General features: G+C 43.9%; 1 protein-coding gene across 5 annotated transcripts in view; it reads right to left on the bottom strand.

Moving 5' to 3' along the window:
* The window catches only part of macf1a (microtubule actin crosslinking factor 1a), a 217038-nt gene that overhangs the window by 125021 nt on the left and 73244 nt on the right, over positions 1 to 18773 (bottom strand). For 4 of the 5 annotated variants that reach the window (XM_086194421.1, XM_086194416.1, XM_086194422.1 and 1 more), the window contains 3 exons: positions 8988 to 9049; positions 3563 to 3652; positions 627 to 704 (listed from right to left, as the gene is read on the bottom strand). In XM_086194421.1, the coding sequence (XP_086050547.1) occupies positions 627 to 704; positions 3563 to 3652; positions 8988 to 9049 (230 nt within the window). Of the gene's footprint in view, positions 1 to 626; positions 705 to 3562; positions 3653 to 8987; positions 9050 to 11831; positions 13595 to 18773 lie in introns of those variants that run through there. The other variant, XM_086194419.1, reaches the window with a different exon arrangement.

Below are 18773 nucleotides of genomic sequence, written 5' to 3'. Positions count from 1 at the left end.
GAAAACAAGGGAAACACCAGAGAGTTTAAATTAACAGTAACTTGTAAGTTGACTGCAGAAATGCTAAAAAAGACCTCTAAAAAAATTGAGAATGTCAGGCATGCACACAGATCCAAGAGCGAAGGTGCTGGTTGCTCTGATGAACAGCAGTTTGGCTCAAAACGTCATAGCGGTGTAGTAAATCACAGGACACAGGAGCTCTGCAGTGCACGCGTGGTTCATTAGCTGTTGTCTCCTTGAAGAAGAAAGACATTGACAAGTGGCACGACTTCAACTTTCAGCTCAAATTAAAGTGTTTGTGGATTAGCGAGTGTCGAAATGGATAAAGATGACGTGAAGAAAGAATTGAGAGTTTGTAAACTGACATTTTTTTTGCTGGTGTTAGCGTCATTCACCGTTAGCTTCACACTAAATATATGTGCCTGGTTCTTCTGCATTCTGGTGTCACCCAGAAGCGATGCAGGGCGGAGGATCACAAGCCACACATACCCTCATCTGGCTTCCCACACCTCAGTCTGAAGAGAAGCTATAGCATTCCGTGCTCCTAAGCTTGTTAGAGGAAAACTCATTTTTGAAAGAATGACTCAGGAGGTGGTTACATCCATGAAGGTGTCCTGTGACCATACCTGTCTTTGTTTGAGGAAGTCCAGCGCGATCTGGACATTCTGAAGTCGATGAAATCTCATCCGCCCTTTTTCTCTGGGCTGGAACAGAAGAAGAAAAAAGTGAAGAAAAATTAGGAAAGGAAAAAATGGAATTTAAAGTGACTTTTAGTGACCAAAAATGCTAAAGCAATGCGTGCCAGTAAAGCTGAATCCAATCCAGAGTGCAGTTAAGTCAAAACTCAGCGCAGTTGTATTGAACTGTGGAGCAAAGGAACCCAAACCATGCTGTCTTAGAACCTGATGTCAAACCAACATTCCTCTCATCGTTATTGATCGATATTAACTCACAAGTAAAAGCGGATTTAGAGAAGAAACAACACAGTTTTACAGAATGAAAGGCAAGGTGTGAAGTTGAAGAAAAAAATACCATAGTCACACACACTCTGCCCATAAATACTGTACTTATTCACACTGTGCTGGTAAAAAGAGGGCAAAGAAGATTAGTTAACACGTCTATATGTATGTGTGTGTAACTGTATATTACCAAGTGTTTTTTTATGTGTTTACAACTGACACACCATGCAGGCGTTTTTATTTGACCGTTCACCTGGAGCGTGAGAGTTTTTGTACTGTCAGGCTCTTGTAAGGGAGGTCATGTTTCCACCACTTTCTGATGTTTGTTTTGTCTGCTGGACTTTCAGCAGGATCACTCAAAAACTGACAAGATGATATTCATGATATTTGAGGGAGGGGTGGAGCACGGGCCCCTTTAAATCTTGAGGCAGATCTTTAAAACATAAATACAACAGCATTTTGCTGGATCAGGGAAGCTGGCGCTGACCTACTGAATGACTAACTCCCTGTTGTTGAGACACATGCGAGTGTGTTGAGCATCAGTCGCAGACGCAGGTCACTTTGTATCGGCACATATCTACACTTAGGTCTAGTTTAAACTTCCGGCCTGCCTGGTGTTGAATGCGTTTGCCTGGCTGAGATATTCACTCATAAGTGCCCCTCAGGTTCAGGGCTGTTGTGAATATTGCACTGTGGTCTCACTGTCTGTATAACAGTGTGCAGGGGCAGAACGTCGGAACAGAACTGAGCCAGCAGCAGAGACGCCGCTGATTCAAGGTCTCTGTGGAGGGACAGCAGGAAGAGACCACTGTAGACGTCAGAGTGTTGACATATCACGGCTCTGTGGCGGGAGGCCACATCACTGTCAGCAGCATTGTGTCGTAACAGTGGGGTCTCCATGTAAAAATCACTACTGCAAACATTAATATTCCACTGTTGTGTGTAAAGTTGCAGTCAAGAACTCTTTCATACAGTAGCTTCAATTCTGACAACAAAATGTAACAACTGTGCATTCATAGGTGGATGGAAGTAGTGTATGCAGCCGTAGAAAGTAGAGAATGTATCCTCCATGGATGAGAAGTACACCTGACAAACCACTTCAGCTACGTTTTGTTCTGTGCAGTACATGCAAAGTAGCATTAAAGCACTGTTGGGTGAAAACCTTTGATCTCATCAGTGAACATCCTTGTTTTGGAAGCCATTTTGACTCTCTACCTGTCTAATCTGCTCATCCATCTGTTTATTCATCTAACCACCGAGCGATCAAATCACAGCTGGAGTTTGGATGTTGTCACCCAACAGAAGTGATGGCTTGTGTGCGGTGTCATACAACACCACAGCTTTATTTACTGCATGGTGACGTGTGCAGCTTTGTTCTGGAAGTCAGTGGCACAGCACTCTCATGCAGCCTCGCAGCTCCACCTACAGGTCAGAGCCTAAAGCTGAAGGGTCAGAGGTCAGAGGTGAGAGTGAGGCAGTGGCGGTGGAGAGTAAAGAGGATTTTTTTTATTCAAACATACTCCCTGAGCTCCTTCCTCATCCTCATCCTCCCCTACGAGTAAGATGAGGGGAGGGGCCCGCGAGGCGTACGCCCTTTTCGATGTGGCGCCGCTCTTCTGTTGCTATGGTAACACAAGGAATGAAAAGAGAAATGGAGAGAGAGGAAGAGGAAGGGAAGACGTAGAATGAGAATCAGTGGACAATGAGGACAGAATGACGGAGGGTAAGAGCTTAACACATGGAAGCTGCGAAGGCCTGCAAACAAAAACTGTGCTGGAGATGAAAAGAGCTAAAGAACTATTTTAAATCCATAAAAATTCCACAAATTCATGGACAAGGTCTAGGAAAGCAACTGAATGGACCTTGTGAGCCAATATGAACCAGGAATCCTTGAGAATTCTACATTTCCAAGACGATCTGCGTGTTGGATTGAAAGCTATTACATCATGAACCCCGATGTGCTGAATCAAGTTAAGAGGATAAAGTCATAAGCAACTTCTCCTCCATATAACAGTGTCAACCCTTTTGTGTGAGTGTCCCACCAGACCACAGTCAGCAGTCTGTCTCTGTTAGTCCGCTTGTCTGCAGCTAAACCAGCTTGTGTCGCCTCGTAGCCTGACTGTCGTTCAGCATTAGGACTAAGACTCTTACATCATCATACTGGGCCCTGTCAGGCCTCCCCAGCTCAAACTAATGCGTTACTGTTGACGTGATCTAAAAATGTCTGGTTGTTCAACTTTGTCATCAACGGTGTCTCAGCCTGAGGTAGAGAGTCACCTGAGAGTCTGAAAGCTTTAAAAGGTAGAAAGAGTTTCAACTCAGGACGGTGGTGCACTCAACCGGACAACTGAGCGTTGAGGAGTTTTTGGGAAGTTCACAAATGTGACCCATTTCATGCCACTGACCAAAATATTGAAAGATCTGCCAATCTATCTCATTGCAAACATGCACTGCCATTCATTTAGACAAGGAATCTGCATGTTTTTGAAACTGATGAATCTAATAATCAATTAGGACATAATAATGTGTGTGCATGTGTGTGTGTGTGTGTGTGTGTGTGTGTGCGTGTGTGTGTGTGTGTGTGAGAGAAGTATGATCCATACCAGGGTGACACCAGAGAGGACCTCCAGCAAGGAAATCAGGTTGTGTCCATCCCTCAGGTCCTCGTACAGGTCTGTGATGTGCTTCCTCACCTGTAGGGGAGAGAAAAGGGAAGGAAGGAGGAAGGAAGGCATCAAAGGAGGCAAGGAGGCAGCAGCAAGGGAAGAGGGTCGACAGAATAAGGTCAGGAGGAGAGGAATGAAGGAAAAGGGATAAGGAGAGAAAAAGAGTTAGTTGCAGCGCCTCATCATCAGTCTGTTCAAACACTCTTGACATCTGTCAGGCTGATGGCTCTACAGCCTACAGGGCTGGTGACAGCGGTTGCCAGGCCAACAGAGACAAAGCACCAGCTGTGCCCTCTGTTTCCATGACATCCGCTCCAGCACAAGTGGGGTGGGCTTGTGTCACCAGTGGCGACTGGTTGACATGGTGACTCAGCAGGCCGGCTGAGCCGTGTGAACGGCATCAGTGCTTGTTTTGTTTGGAAGTGGGACACTCAATGTGACAGAGAGAAACGAACAAAACAACTAAATGGATCAGCTGAGCTGGGATGAAAGGATCAAGTATGAGGAAAGCGAAACTCTGCGTAGAAATACTGAAGCTTCAATAGTCTGTCCGCAAACGTGTTATTCTGATATATCTAATGTGTTCTCCTGGGAAAATGAGAGTTATTTTGACATGAACAGAAACTCTCCATCTTTAGTTTGCACTGCAGGATTTAACATTTGCAGTAAACAAATATGTAACATTATGGGATTACAATCCATTTGCTTTTGCTTATGAGGGCCCGAGATGATGATGATGAGCCTCATTTATGAGATGCTCTTAACACATCAGGATATTTAAGCCCTCAATTTAGTCCTACAGACATGAAACAAGCCTGATGATTATTTGTAGCTCTACTGACATCTATTGTGTGACTCATGTAACTGGCAAACAAATACATTACCAAAGGAGCTAAAGCCATAAGGTGTTACTTTCAGTCAGTAAGACCAAACTGAGGTTTGAAAAGAACTCCAATTGTTCGTGGGAAGACATTTTGCATAAAGTGACAATCACTGTTCCTCACACAGTAAAGTAAGCAAAGGAAAATAATATCAGGATATAAAAACACCACTAATTATGACAAGTAGAACCCATATCAGACCGAGGTCTTCACACATTTGATTTGATATCTCATATATCAATAAAAGGAAGTTAAACAATTGTTAACTCTATATTAATATAACGGGTTCGTGAATAGCAAAACAATGTACCAACATGGAACAATCTTCGATTAGAATACCTGGATGAAGCCTGTTTTTTGTGCAACGGCCTTCGATCCAGGATGCTCTCCATGTGGGACACCACAGCAACACCAGGGAGAGGCTACAGAAACACTTTGCTGCTTTGCATGAGGCATTTTAAAAACACTCCTCCTCAGGAAGCAGCCAGCATAAAGAAATGGAGGCTGAACCACAACAAGAGGAGGTATTCCTCTGCAAAGCACTGCTTCTGCACTGCACTACCACCTGGACAAGAACGCAGGTCGACCTGCATTCTAGCGATTTTTCTGCTGCACACAGCACAAGCAATGACAATGCTTTCCTGCGATCTGGCCTCACACACACAGAAAAACTTGCACTTTACACCACAAGAGGGCAACACAGTCACAAGAATAGTCAGGAAAATGATTCATTGCTTGCAAACTTGCCAATGAACTGACCGTTCACCCTTGAAGCTATTCATAAAAACAAAGCTCCTGCATTTGTTCACACTAACCTCTTCCCTAACTGTGTCCTTTTGGCTGATCCTCCTACTTCTCTCCGGCTGGTTGGCATCAGCCACGTAAAAAGGGAGCTGAAGGAACGAGTGTTAATTGGATGACAGTAAGAAGTGGAGTATCCAGCACTGACTGGAAATGAGGTGCTGTTAGTGTCTAATTGCATCTGGGTGTGTTGGAGCGTGTGCTTGCTTCCCAGTCCGTCTGAATGAATGGGTCCCCTGGTGGGTCATTACAAGCTAACTGGAAGACCACTGTGTTGACTGGGTACGGAACTCTGTCGCAACCCCCTCAATGAGCAGTTTTGCAGTGTTCATCAGTTCATCCTCAATGACAAAGCATCAAAAACTCAGTAACTCATTTTTATTCTGTCAGTGTCACTTAAGTTGAAAAAACGACTCTTCATCACCCAGATGGATGCTCAGGCATGCTTCTCTCCTCCAGCTGAGTCCGATATGGAGGCAGCAGCTGTCAGTTGTCTCCCATGCAGCTAATATAGGCAGGCTGACATTCTGATTAGCCAAATAGAATCATTACAGAAAATATTGATTCATCTGCTATGACAACTGTGTACAACGGCAGATTAAAAGTATCTGATTTTCATTGAGGATCCGTGACTTGCTGCTAGATGTGATGTGGCTTCCTGATCTGGCAAACTCTTGAGTTTCTGATACTCCACAGTCCTAAGATGGACCACATCTTATTTGATATACTCAGACCTGACCAGAACCAGAAACCTGACCAGTTTATCAAGTACAACCACAGTTTGGCCAAATTAGTCCTCATCTGCTGCTGAACTTTCAGGTTTCTTTTATAATATCTAATATTAAAATAGTGACTGTGGTTTCTGGCAGCAACATGGAGGCTTGTACAAGCACCGCCTTCTAAATGATAAAGTGGAAACAACACTAGAAATGTACTGTATAACAGGGCTGAACATTGGTATGGGTTTTGAGCAGGTTTCTTGACTCCAGCCAGCGTTTTCTTTAGCCTTTGCTACCTGCATGTATCACATACAAATAAAGATAAAAGGCTGAGGTTAAACATCTTGTTAGCTGATTGAGCTTCGCCATCTGAGAAAAACCTCCTAATCCACAGCTACCGGATTTGTCGTCAGTGTGTCACCGCATGCCAGCAGGTAGCTTTCAGGCCAGTGTTTGCACTGCACACACACCTGAGCAGACAAAAACATCCAACACACTGAGTAAATAAGACACAAGGAGCCGTGATGTCACTCAGGAAGCTGAGGGCCCTCAGCAGACGTCTCTCTTTCTTTTCCAACAGTATTTTCTCTTTCTTGATTGGTGAACGGCATTTCGTCTTTGTCTCCTAAGCCGTTTTTTTTTTTTTCTACTCCGTCTTTCTTTATCTAAATCCCTGCTGCTGTTTCGTCAAATCAACAGTTCTGGGAGCCAGCAGATGGTGTAGAACACGCTGCCTCCAAGAGTTGAGATATATGATTTACTCATAATACTTCTTTAGCAGCACCATCACATCGAAATTCTTCCACAGCTCTAACAGCCTTTCCCCTCCTCTTCTCTGTGCTATCCATCTTTTCACGTCAGACACACGTCACCTCCTTCCAACCGTCCCGCTCTGTCGCACTTTACTCGAACAAAATAAGGTCACCTCCACTCCCGACAACCTCTGTGGACATGTATTGGCGGGAAATGTATGTGTGCATGTGTGAGATGAGCAATAAGAGACAGCATGGGACCTCTTCTTCTTTGCTTCATGTGTGTGTGGCTCTTTTCCATTCTTATTCAACAACTTCTCAAGTCAAAATGCAAATTCTTCAGCTCATAAATTATTTATTAAAGGGGAGTAACATTTAGAGGCTGTGCATCACAACCTACTGGAACATGTCTGCAAAAAACCCTAGCAATTGCTTACGTTTCAGAAGCTAAGAAAACACATTCTCCTTTCTTGTTAAGTTCTTCAATGATCAGGAAACTGTTGGCCATTAAAATGATCAGTTATTGTGACACAAATAAATAAAAGCTGCATCTGTTTGTTTGGTCCAACCAACGTAACGAACCACACAGACATTTATTTTACACTCATACAAAAACAAGGAAACCCATGATTTCTGGCTCCACATCAGTTAACCCATCCAGACCTGATGAAGGCTAAGTGCTGGTTCCAGATTTAAAGATATTTCAAGAACAGAAGGGAACAAGCTTGTTATTCTACAGAGAAGCCACAAGTCTAAGCTTTTTTAGTTTTTAATTACATGTCTGTATCTGATACAGAGGCTGAGAAATGGAGCTTGTAGTGCACGTTTTTAACAACCTTGCTGCTTAGTGACCTTCTGTTGACGAACTAACCTCTGATTCTACTCATTAGATTCAGATCCTAACAGCTGGTACACTGTGACTTCCAACAGTCACAACAGACGAGGACCTGCATGTCCAGTATTAAAGCAGAGTCCTCCGTCCCTCCATCTCTGACCTATATTCTGGGTGCTGGCAGTGCCAGCTGATCTAGGGTTACATTTGCAGACTGGCCACTGTGACGACAGTTGCTCCAGAGTTATGGGGTCAGACGGACACTTCATTCCCGGGTCATGTGACGGAAATACCCAGCATTCCCATCTCACCCCCTCTGTGGGCGTCGTACAGAATACATATTGTACGTTATGGATGTGGCATGAATGCAGATGTGCTGATGTGTCAGTTTACATCAGTGAGACTGGCACTTGAATAGTTGACAAAACAGAAACAACAACTGATGATTCCATTCTTTGCTGTGTTTTCTCGTGGTCAAACAGCTGTACATGTATGCTGTTAAACAGCTGGGTTGACTCAGCTGTTCACACTGATGCTTCTTGGCGAGACAAAGACAATAAATTATTTAATAATCGCAATCCAGTACATATTTCTTAATTCACTGCATTAAATATTCATCAAAGATTCACAGTCAATTAATTCACCACTTTGTTGCAGGTGCTTTGCACGATGGGAGCATCAGCACAGCCAGACAGAAGCCAACGCTTGAACCTGCTGGAACCTTGGAGCTGCTGCTATCCTACCAGAGGTGCAGCAGCCAGGCATGAGGTTCTCTTAGAATGACAATTATCAGACAACGTGATTGTAGAAATGAGGCAAGCAATACTAATAACGAGGAAACAAATTGGCTTTTGAATCCATCTTGTACTCACTGAAGTTTGGAGCAATTTATTATTTGTCTATTTAAAGTTTGTTCAACAATATGCTGACGCTGCTTCTAAGCTATTTCTGAACATGAACTGCTTTGAAGATTGTAAACAGTGCATTTATATAAGAAAACAGATAAAGCACATTGTTATTTTCAAATATTTTTAAATTTCTACAGTTTTTAAATAAAGTTGCATTGATGTTCATCAATTTTGTCTCTTATTATCATCACTAATCAACTCATTATATCTCTGTCTTCAGCCGCTTTGTTGTCTCAATATCGCCATCAGCCAATGAAAAATGAGTTGACCACTGACTGATAGATTAGAAATAGTAAAACTATATTGGAAATCTAAATATATAAATATGTATAATATATCGTGAAGATGGCTCATTTGATTTGTGTGCACTACATAATCAGTTCTTTATATTTTGATTATTTTGTGGACAGACAGCATAGATCAGCAGCACAACAACCACCTTTAGTAGTGAACATATGGAAACACAAACCTTGATGAGATGCTTGTTGACCCATTTTGTGAAGGTTTTCTTCTGCACCCTGTCCCGCTCATCTGCAGACAGGAACACAGCGAGAGACGGAGGTTAATGACATAACCCAAACCCAGCGTAGCAGCACAGTTATTCATCTGTAGCAGGAAGACGGCCGATTCATGCAATCAGACAAACTCCAGACAGCTCAATGGCAGGGCGGTGGATTCAACACCTCACCGGAGAAAGTGAGGGGCTCTTTATGTTTGATTTCTCTCGTCGGGATCTCCTATTACAGCAACAGCTCACACATCAATACCTTTGTTTACATATACTCCTCATCCCTCTCTCTCTCTCTCCCTCCATCATTTCCACCCTGACCAGTCAAAGCAGATGGTTGCCCTCATAAAGTGAAATCTCTGCTTGTTAGAATGTAGTTTTCATCTCTGATGGGTCTCTGGGGTCTCATTGGGCATCTTTTCACTCATTGAATCGCGAGTCCAGTTCTAGACCTGATCTATTTGTAGAGACAAAGTCGGTGCAGCTTGGTTTTTTTCCCCTCAAGCCTTTTCTGGAATGATTTATGTATGCATCCATCTTAGGTTGGCCTGCGGGTTACTGTACTGGCTGACTGAAAGGACTGTACAAGACCTGAAAGCGTTCATATGTTCACAGCAATATAATCTGAGGTTTTTGTTACTGCACTCGCACCCACAAAGAAAACTGTGTTTTATTTGACTTTTCTCCGTTTACGGTCCTGAACTTATGCAGATGAAAGGAATCCCTGTTGATCTGTTCTAGCCAGCAAATGAAAATCAGAATACAGCAGTATTCAATGAGTGGGATTGATGAGAGTGAGTGAGTGACCGAGCATCAGTCGCTGGGACTCCCGTGGAAGTAAAACCAGTAAGTTCAGAATTCAGTCACCCTCAGGTGAGCTGTGACGAAAGCTGGTTTTGATGAGAGCAATAATAAGATGCCATCATCATGCAAGCACATGCATGGATATACAACACACCAGCCAGTGTACAATACACACACACACACACACACACACACACATACACACACACACACACACACACACGTGCAGTGGTACAAACACACATCTCTATGTTGACTTCGCTGTCGGAAGTTGACAGAAACCAGAAGCCTCCATGTTCCTTCCTTCATGTTCAAAAGCAACTATTCCTTCTTCTTGTTTCCATCCATTCGTCATGTATCAGTTTGTCTTTCTTCCAAGACTCTCTCTCCGTGAAGTGTGATTAGCTGCCAGGTGGTGATATCTGCACCCTCCACAGGCCTGAGGAGTGAGGCAGCCAGGCCAGGAATAGAGCCTGATGTGGCACCACTACTGTGTTATCTTCCTTCCTTCACCACCACCTCCTCCTCCTCCTCCTCCACTCTAAAGGAGCCACTCTTTCTCGGGGTTTCTCTCTCCCTCTGCTCATATCAGTCTGTCTTGGGCAAACACACATCCCTCTCTCCTTTTTCCTCCCACCATCCAACAAGATATCTGACATCGTGCTGGTAAGACCTTCCGTGGACAACAATGCCATTGGATTGTGTTTTACTGCCATGTAATTTTCATGTTCTGGCAGTACTATTATTTCTTTTCTTATTTCTTTCTTCTTCCCTCTTGCTTGTTAGCTTCTTTTTTGCTTTTGAGGTTGCTTATTTTGATGGGAGGATGTGGGTGATGGAGGGAGGAGGGGGAGTGAAAAGATGCAGATGTATATCTGCACAGTCAAGACGATATCATGTATGTGGAAAACGTGTATAAAAAGAATATGAAATAAAATACATCAAAATTTGTACAGCAATCTTCTACAAGGAAGCCACTGTCCCTCGCAAAAGTGAAACAGTAGCAGCTGAACTGCAGAGAAGATTTCCCTCCAGTCGGTCAAACAGATTCTGATGCAGCCAATCAGAAACCAGCCTGCTGCAGGTATTTCCCCTCCAGGTCGTTGTTCAGAAGCTGCCAGACTGAAGCTATGTGGAGAGTCAGTATCACTTCCTCTTTTTAAGATCTTTAATCTCTCTCTCTCTCTCACACACACACACACACACACACACACACACACACAAACACACACACACACACACACACACACACACACACACACAGAAGCGCTCAGCTCTGACACCTTTAAATGACACCTTTAACTGTCTAGCTCCAAAAGTAGAGAGGATTTCTGGGGAGGAAGTTCAATTTAGGATTAACTAGGTCAAATATCTGAACTGGATAAAGACCAAGGTCAGCAGAGCATAAACTCTCTCTATACACACACCCACACCCAGGGTGACACACCAAAGAGTTTACAGAAAGGGCCCGCTCACACATATTATTTCAACATGCTCTTGCAAAATAGTTTCACCACTGCAACACGCCTTGCTCCCCAAACCTGCCTGGGTAGCTCGGTTAGTTAGCCCAGAGCAAACACTCTGGCCTTTACATGTTATGAGTGAGATGGAGAGACACACACACTCGCGGCACCTGGGAGGATTTCTCTGGTAGGTCTAGGTGTGCTAACCAGGCCTATAAATCACAGCTGGGGATCCTGAACTTTATCTTGATGAAATCAAAACTGAAATAAAGTGTTGACATCAGCGTGTGACAGCCACGGAGAGGCACTCATTCATCTACAGAGGAGAGGATTGTTCTCGTGTACACGCCCCCCTCCATGCTGTCCAAACACAACATAACACACATTACAACATATACACAGATATGCACAGCCTGCCCTTTACCCTGGTACCCATGCTGCTTCACTGATGAAACAAATGCCACGAATAAGAGCTTTTCCTGTTCTGTTTGCTGGACACACAACATGTCCACACTCCCAATTGTGGACACACACTGACCTGCACAGCACATGAGTGAGTACAGGTGAGCGTTGAGGTGACATTCATTCCTGTAGTCAGGCCACATGTTCCATTAATGTTTCTCCTCCTCCTTCATCGCCGGCGGTGCGTAATCCAACACAGGAGTCTGATAATTATAGAAGTCTGTGAAAACAACCTCCGTCCACGTATCCGAAAGTAGTAGGCGGAGCTTCAGCCACCAGCATGCGCTACCACTTCATCTACTCCCCTTTCTTTTAGTGTCTCCCTTTCATTTTCCCTCCATTCTTGCCATGTTGGCTGGTTGTTTCTTAGGCAGCAGTCTCCCTCTGTCCCAGTAGCAGTTGCTCTCTCACACGTGTGTCAAAGTCAGAGGAAGCTCCTCCTCCTCTGTCCAAAAGGGGCAGCCCCTCTTCCTCTCGCTTTACTTGTTCACTTCAGTTCTACTTCCCTTCCAGTCTGTGGCGCTCTTTCTCTCCCTCTCACGTTCCCTCTTGCTTGCTCGCTGTGTTTTCAGGCCACAACAGACGGCCTGCTGACGGCAGCACTGCAGGACTGGAGGGGTGCTGCTTGCTGCGTTTATTTATTTCATAGTACTTTCATTCTCTACCACGCTGCTCGAAGGTAAGCAACTCTCCTTAAAAATGGCATATCTTTATTTCCTGTGGGTCAAAGGAATTACACCAGTTTACTCTGCAACCCAAATCCATTTTGAGTGATGTAATCCAGCCTTGAGTTGGCTTTATATGCCACAAAAACATCCAAGTATGGCTGCTTCTGACAATCTACGCATACACGCACCCTCTTCTCATCCAAGGTGACACAAGCCAGATGCAGCAGCTGTGTGATGTATCCATTTTCCTTGTTTGCTTCTCTTTAGTCTTTTCTCACTCCAAAGATAAACTTGTCCGTTTTCTTGGGTTAAAGCCCTGAGGCTTCTCTGCTCAGAGTGATGTCAGCTCTGTAGCTTCCTGAAGGATGAGAGAGACATGCGTGTGACGTAGTCTAATTCAATACTGGAAGGAAAACCAGCCCAGGCAGAGTAATTTATCTCATTAGTGCATGAATCTGTGTGTATGAAACAGAGATGGAGGTGACGTGGGTGTCTGGATCCGGATTTTCAGTCAGACACAACAGTGAATAAGAGGCTTGCAGCCGTATTTAACTGCCAGAATGCATCATCCAATCACAGGCAGGACTCTCCAGCTCTACTTCCTGCCACAGCCTGAACAGCAACTTCAGTCTCTCAAAATAGCTCTGCTGTCCTAGAGAGAATCGTTTTGAAGGATTTCTGCTTCGTCATGTTTGGAAAAAATAGAGCCAAAAAGAATCAGCAGGGTGGAAGCAATGTATCGCTAGAAGCTGGGCTATTCTGAGTCAAACAACTGGAGTCAAGGAGGTCATGTGACCTCTCCAGGATCCAGGAAGTGATAACAAACAGCAGCCAGTCACTCTTCTCACTCAGTACATGCACACATATCTTAACAGGTAAAACAGCAGTGCACACACTCTCACAGCTTGAACAAGCTCAGAGTTAAAAAACAAAACAAAAACAAGCCCCTCCTCCTTTTCTCCTTCTTCCAGCAGCAACATCATTCCATCTCCATCCCTCCTTCCTTTGGGTTCTCCTTTGCTTCAATGTGTCTTCTCCTCCAAACCTCCACAGAAAATGACTCCTCTCTTTCCATCTCAAAGGGACCATCCACACTAAAAATACCAGGCAGAGCTTACACCTCTAATACCAGGCAGCATGCTCATCCCTCGCTCCCTCCTTCTCTCCCGTTATCGTCTCTAATCTCCTCGCTCTGCCTCTGACCCATCGACCAGCTTTTTCCTCTTGTGATTAGAGTAAAAGTTTAAATTGCTGGGGATATGTCCTCTTCTTTCTTTTTTAGTCATCCACCACTTTTTTCCACTTTCTGTCTTAGCCAGACTGGCTCCCAGGCTTCATTTATCCTCCTCTCTGGTGACTCTCTGGCACAGGCCACCATCCCTCCTTTTTCATTGCATTCTCTACTTCCTTCTGCCTCTTATCCAATGTTTTTCCCCTCGGCTACAAACCCTGCATGTTAAATGATTTTGAAGCAGGACCACCTCACCCCAGGTCAGAAAATCAATTTAGGTGGGAGATTTAAGTTCCATCACTGGTTTAAAACATGAAATATCCAAGCAAACTCTCCTGCTTGGCCGTATAATAATGTATTCTAAGAAGCTGTCAACAAAGCCACAAGCTTTGTCCCATCAAATTCATCTGCCAGCCTGTATCCACATAAGGAACACGGCTTTGTTCTTCAAAGAAGTATGTAGATCTTGAGGAACCACCTGAGACAGAGAAACAACAAATCTGTCCTCTGAGCAGCTGTTTGGTCAGGAGCACCAACAGGAGCATTTCCCTCGTGGATGCTGAAAATCCTGGAGGAAAACCACGCAACAAAAGGGAGACCATGCAAACTCCATACAGAGAGGACCTGGTACTCCACCCTGTGACCCTGCTGTGAGTGCAAACTCATGAATATATGACACAAAAAAGAACCAAAACACTTCTTTTCTTTCAATGTCAGTTGTTGATGTTTCATTCTTTGTCAGAAACAAGGAAATGCTGCCATCTGCACTCTGCGTTCAAGTGCACTGCAACAACTTTTTACTGAAAAGGTTGTGTTTTTAGGGTTTTTGATTATTTGAGGACATTTAAGTTGAATTATTATGATTGAAAATGAAGTGAATTGTGGTTTTATTATATAAATAGATCCATCCATCCAACACTGATCCTGTTCAGGGTTGGTTGCAGGGCCTGAAGCCCTCTCAGCTGTCCTTGGGCAAGGAGTGGGGTCACCCTGGGTTGGACACATATCCATCACTGGACTCACAGAGATGACAAACCCTTCAAATTCACGCTCAGATGCACCTACAGGAAATTTTTGGTGTGTTGGAGGAAGCTGGAGCACCAGGAGAGAACCCAAAATGCAATACACAGACGGCCATCACATTTGAACTTTTATTTTGCTGTGAGGTGACGGTACTAACCAGTGCACCAGAGTACCACCCTTCACATAAAATAAATAATGAACTTCAAGAAAAATGATGCCAATAAATGATCCCGATCAGAACATTGAACCTGGTAACCAGAACAACAGGCCTTGACCTGCTCTTATGATTCACTTTACTGGTGGTTGTTTGACAGAAGTCTGGGATGCTAGATGAGTTATACCACATACAAAAGTTATAAATTCAACAAAAAAGTAAACCACCATGAACAGTGAACCTCACATCCAGCTATGAAGATTAGCCGACAATGTGAGACAGCATTTTTACGTCAAGACGCTTCTGAACCACCAACACCAGCCACTTAGCAAATGTTAAAACGCGATCAGTGCACAACCGAGTCTTACAGGTCATTCGCAGCAGGTTCTGCACGAGCTTTGAAGCAACATTGCAACTGCTGATTGTTGCAAAACATGGTGTTCAAGTGTTGAGCATTAGGTCTGAATAATCAGACACATGACTGGACTGAGCAGCTTACTGGCACCACAGAAACTCGTTGTTTGGAGCTGTACATGCATTTATATGAGCAAGACTGAGCTGCTTGTGCAAAGACACACACCGTACACACCAATGGGAGTCCATAACAAAGGAACCTCCCCACTGGATTACGTGGATGTAACTGTATCATACAATGGTCTTGATGATGTGAATCTGCTGCAATAAACGCCAAATATGGTAAATTCTTCTCCATTGACTCAGAGGAAAACTAGATCAGATACAATCATGACGTCATGCAACACAAAGTCACTGATGTCCAAGCATGAAGACCAGCGTCTGACTGTAACTGGACATGAAACAGGAGCACAGTTGCCTTTCCATTTCTCTCTAACACTAAAATAGAAAACTGACAGCAAGGTGACAAGCTGCAGAAAGATAGCATTGTGTTACAGCCCTGCTAACATGCTATCAAGGGCCATGGAGGAGCTAAATGCTGAAGGAAATATTTACTGACTGATATTTGAGACATCCATTAATAAAAATTAATGTAGAAGGGGCGGAGCCTCAGCAGGAAGCATGTGGAGCAAGCGACTCTCCCTCAATTAAAAGTAGAGCAGTGGCAGAAGGATGAGCGATGAATTACACGAAATATGAAGGTTAGCAGCTGGACAGAAACAGTTGTACCTTGTTCAAAAGTGAGCGCTCTGCGACGGCGGCGACGGCAAAACCAAAATCCAGCGGCTGTCAGGAAATGAACAGTCACCACGAAAATAGGCGTTAGAACTCCTGGGTCTGTTAGGAAGTCCATGTTGTTGAATCAGGTGCTAGACTGGAAGACAGGCTGGCTAAAAAATGACTGCAGCTCCTCCAACTGACAGCTTGAGTCCCAAACAAGTGTAATGCATGAGGGGACACTGGCCTCTCAATTCTTCTTTTTAACAATCAGACTAAAACACGTGTCCTTCCCTTTTCACAGCATCTCTTTAGTTTCAACACTTCTGGACTATCAACTTCTGAGTCCTTCCCTCCATTCCCTCCCTCCTGCCTCTCTCGCCTCTTTCTCACTCTCTCTCAACCTCACTCGCTCTTCGACACTCCAACAGCGAATTCCTTTCCCCTGAAACAAGTGACCAGACCGTAGCCGTTGCTCCGCACACGGCGAGAAACTGCAAGAAAATGAACTAAACCGACAGAAACAAGGCTGAGGTTGCCTCACCGTCGAGGGAGGAAACCACGTGCTCTCCTTCCTGTACATGCTGGATGATATTAACATGTTCAAGCAAATTTTTTATGTATTCTTTGCATGTGAATATGCAACTTTTTATATATTCATATTTGTAACTGTTTAGGGTTGCAGCTGATGATTATTTTCATCACTTATTTATGATTTAATTTATAAACTGTTGAGTAAAGTTTTTAAATGCTCAATGTACATTTTCTCTGAGCCCAGACAGACGTGTTCAAATTGATTCTTGTGTCCATCTATCAGCCCAAAGACTCTGTTTTCTGTTAAATGACCAAAAACCTGCAAATTTTCAAATCTTGAATCAGAAGAAGTTTGACATTTTTGCTTAAAAATAATGAAAAATTATTTATTGAGAAATCTTAACATTTGGCAATTAATTTTGCTTTCTACACATTATACCTGTGCATTACGGTAGCAGTATGTTCCCATGAAGGTAGAAGTGTGTGCACATGTTGCAGCAGTTGTGTGTATGTGTGTTTGTCTCCGTTGCTATGTGATGCATCCTGGCTGCGACGTTTATGGACAGCTATCTTTGCTTGAGGTCTGCTGACTGTGACGGCACGTTCAAAAGCTTCAGACAGAAGGGGGCTTGGGGACAAAGGAAGGTCTTCACCAGTGTGTGTGTGTGTGTGTGTGTGTGTGTGTGTGTGTGTGTGTGTGTGTGTTTATGTTAGACACGGAGACAGTGTGAGTCAGCATGATTCAGGCTGCAGACGGGATCCTAGAGTTACTCTCGCCTCGGAGGGAATCTGGGGTGTGTGTGAGGTTATCAAGTCTGACATTAAAATCCTAGCAACGCCTACACACAACAACACACAACCACAATCTACCTCACAATATTTTATACTTGTCGGGGACAAACTGCAGCTCCACACTCGTGTCAAAATACGCCTGCTATTTCAGTGCTTCAGAAATGAACTGCGTTGGTTCCAGAAATGATGCGTGGAGAAGACGGTAATAATATTCTCTCTTTGTCATTCCCTATAAAACATCATGACAACATAAGAACAGGAGGAAATGGAAATGTGATCCTGATACCAGCTGTTTACCAGGAACGTAAAGGACTACGTAACCCAGAGTCATTTCACTGACTCACAAAACCCCTGACTCCTGATGTGAAACCTGATTCAGATGCTGGAATCTTCCCACGTGAGAGGAGAAAGACGGGGCAAAAAGATCAAATTCAATTAAAGCACTTCAAGATAACTGAGAGTATAAATAATAAAAAAAATCTGAGTAACAAACAGTGGTGAAGAAAGAAAAGGGGAACCAAGTGAAAGACACTGAAATCCAGGAACCGCACGTCTTATTGGAAACGAGAGTGATGCCGCCACAGAGGGGCAGAAGAGACCAACAAGTGTGTGTTGGACTCTTCAACTGGACCAGACACTCGCACCAAACCCCCAGTCGGACATCTTTAATAATCCTGATAAAACATCCTGACATTTAACAAAGTTTTTTAGAAAATATCACACACTGCCTATGATCTAACGTCATCTTCCTCCCTCCATGAGGATTATGATGTCTGACAGCTGTTGATTGACGTTATTAGACATTGCAGGATCTCATTTACTCATTGTTTTTGAACAGTTTTTTGAACAGCCACAAACATTTTGTCAATTATATATCTCACCAAGAATGATGCTCATTTAATAAATATATTTTGCAGATGATGTGACAAAAGTCAACAAACTATGAAGGACTGTTCTTTGCTGACTGTGTTGCTGGTAGGGCAGAGTTTCCAGGTGCACCACTTCTGCACATCCCCACACTTAAGACCTCAACTTGGTTCTGCAATGCAGATTTTTTCAACTGCAACCCACTTTTAGCATCAGCTTGTCCTCAGCCTCTCTATGAGTGAAGCGTATCGAGACGAGTCTGCTTTTACAACTTCAAAAAACAAGATGGACTCAGAGAGTCCTCTCCCGTACACAGGCACCTCACTGAGGGATTTAACAGCCTGTGTATGTTCCTGCCTGTACGTGTGTGGATGTCAGTTTTAAGGGTCAGGAGGTCAGAGGTCTAAACTCATGTCGACCCTCTCCGTGGAAAATGCTGTGGCAACGCACCCACACGCCCCCTTCATCACACTGATGCAACGGGGGTGTAACCAAGCTGAGAACGATGACAGACGACAGGAGAAGCTGAGCACAGGAGAACGGAAGCAGAGGATAGGGATATGGAGGGATGAGACAAAAGAATGAAGAGTGTGGGAAGCAACAGGGGAGAAGAAGAAG

The sequence above is a fragment of the Aulostomus chinensis genome, chromosome 22 (genome assembly GCF_037954235.1).
Source record: "Aulostomus chinensis isolate RoL2024-O1b breed Wild chromosome 22, RoL_Achi_v1.0, whole genome shotgun sequence".
Taxonomy (NCBI): Eukaryota; Metazoa; Chordata; class Actinopteri; order Syngnathiformes; family Aulostomidae; genus Aulostomus; species Aulostomus chinensis.
Note: the sequence above shows the minus strand (reverse complement) of the source record. Positions and strands in the feature narration are given on the sequence as shown.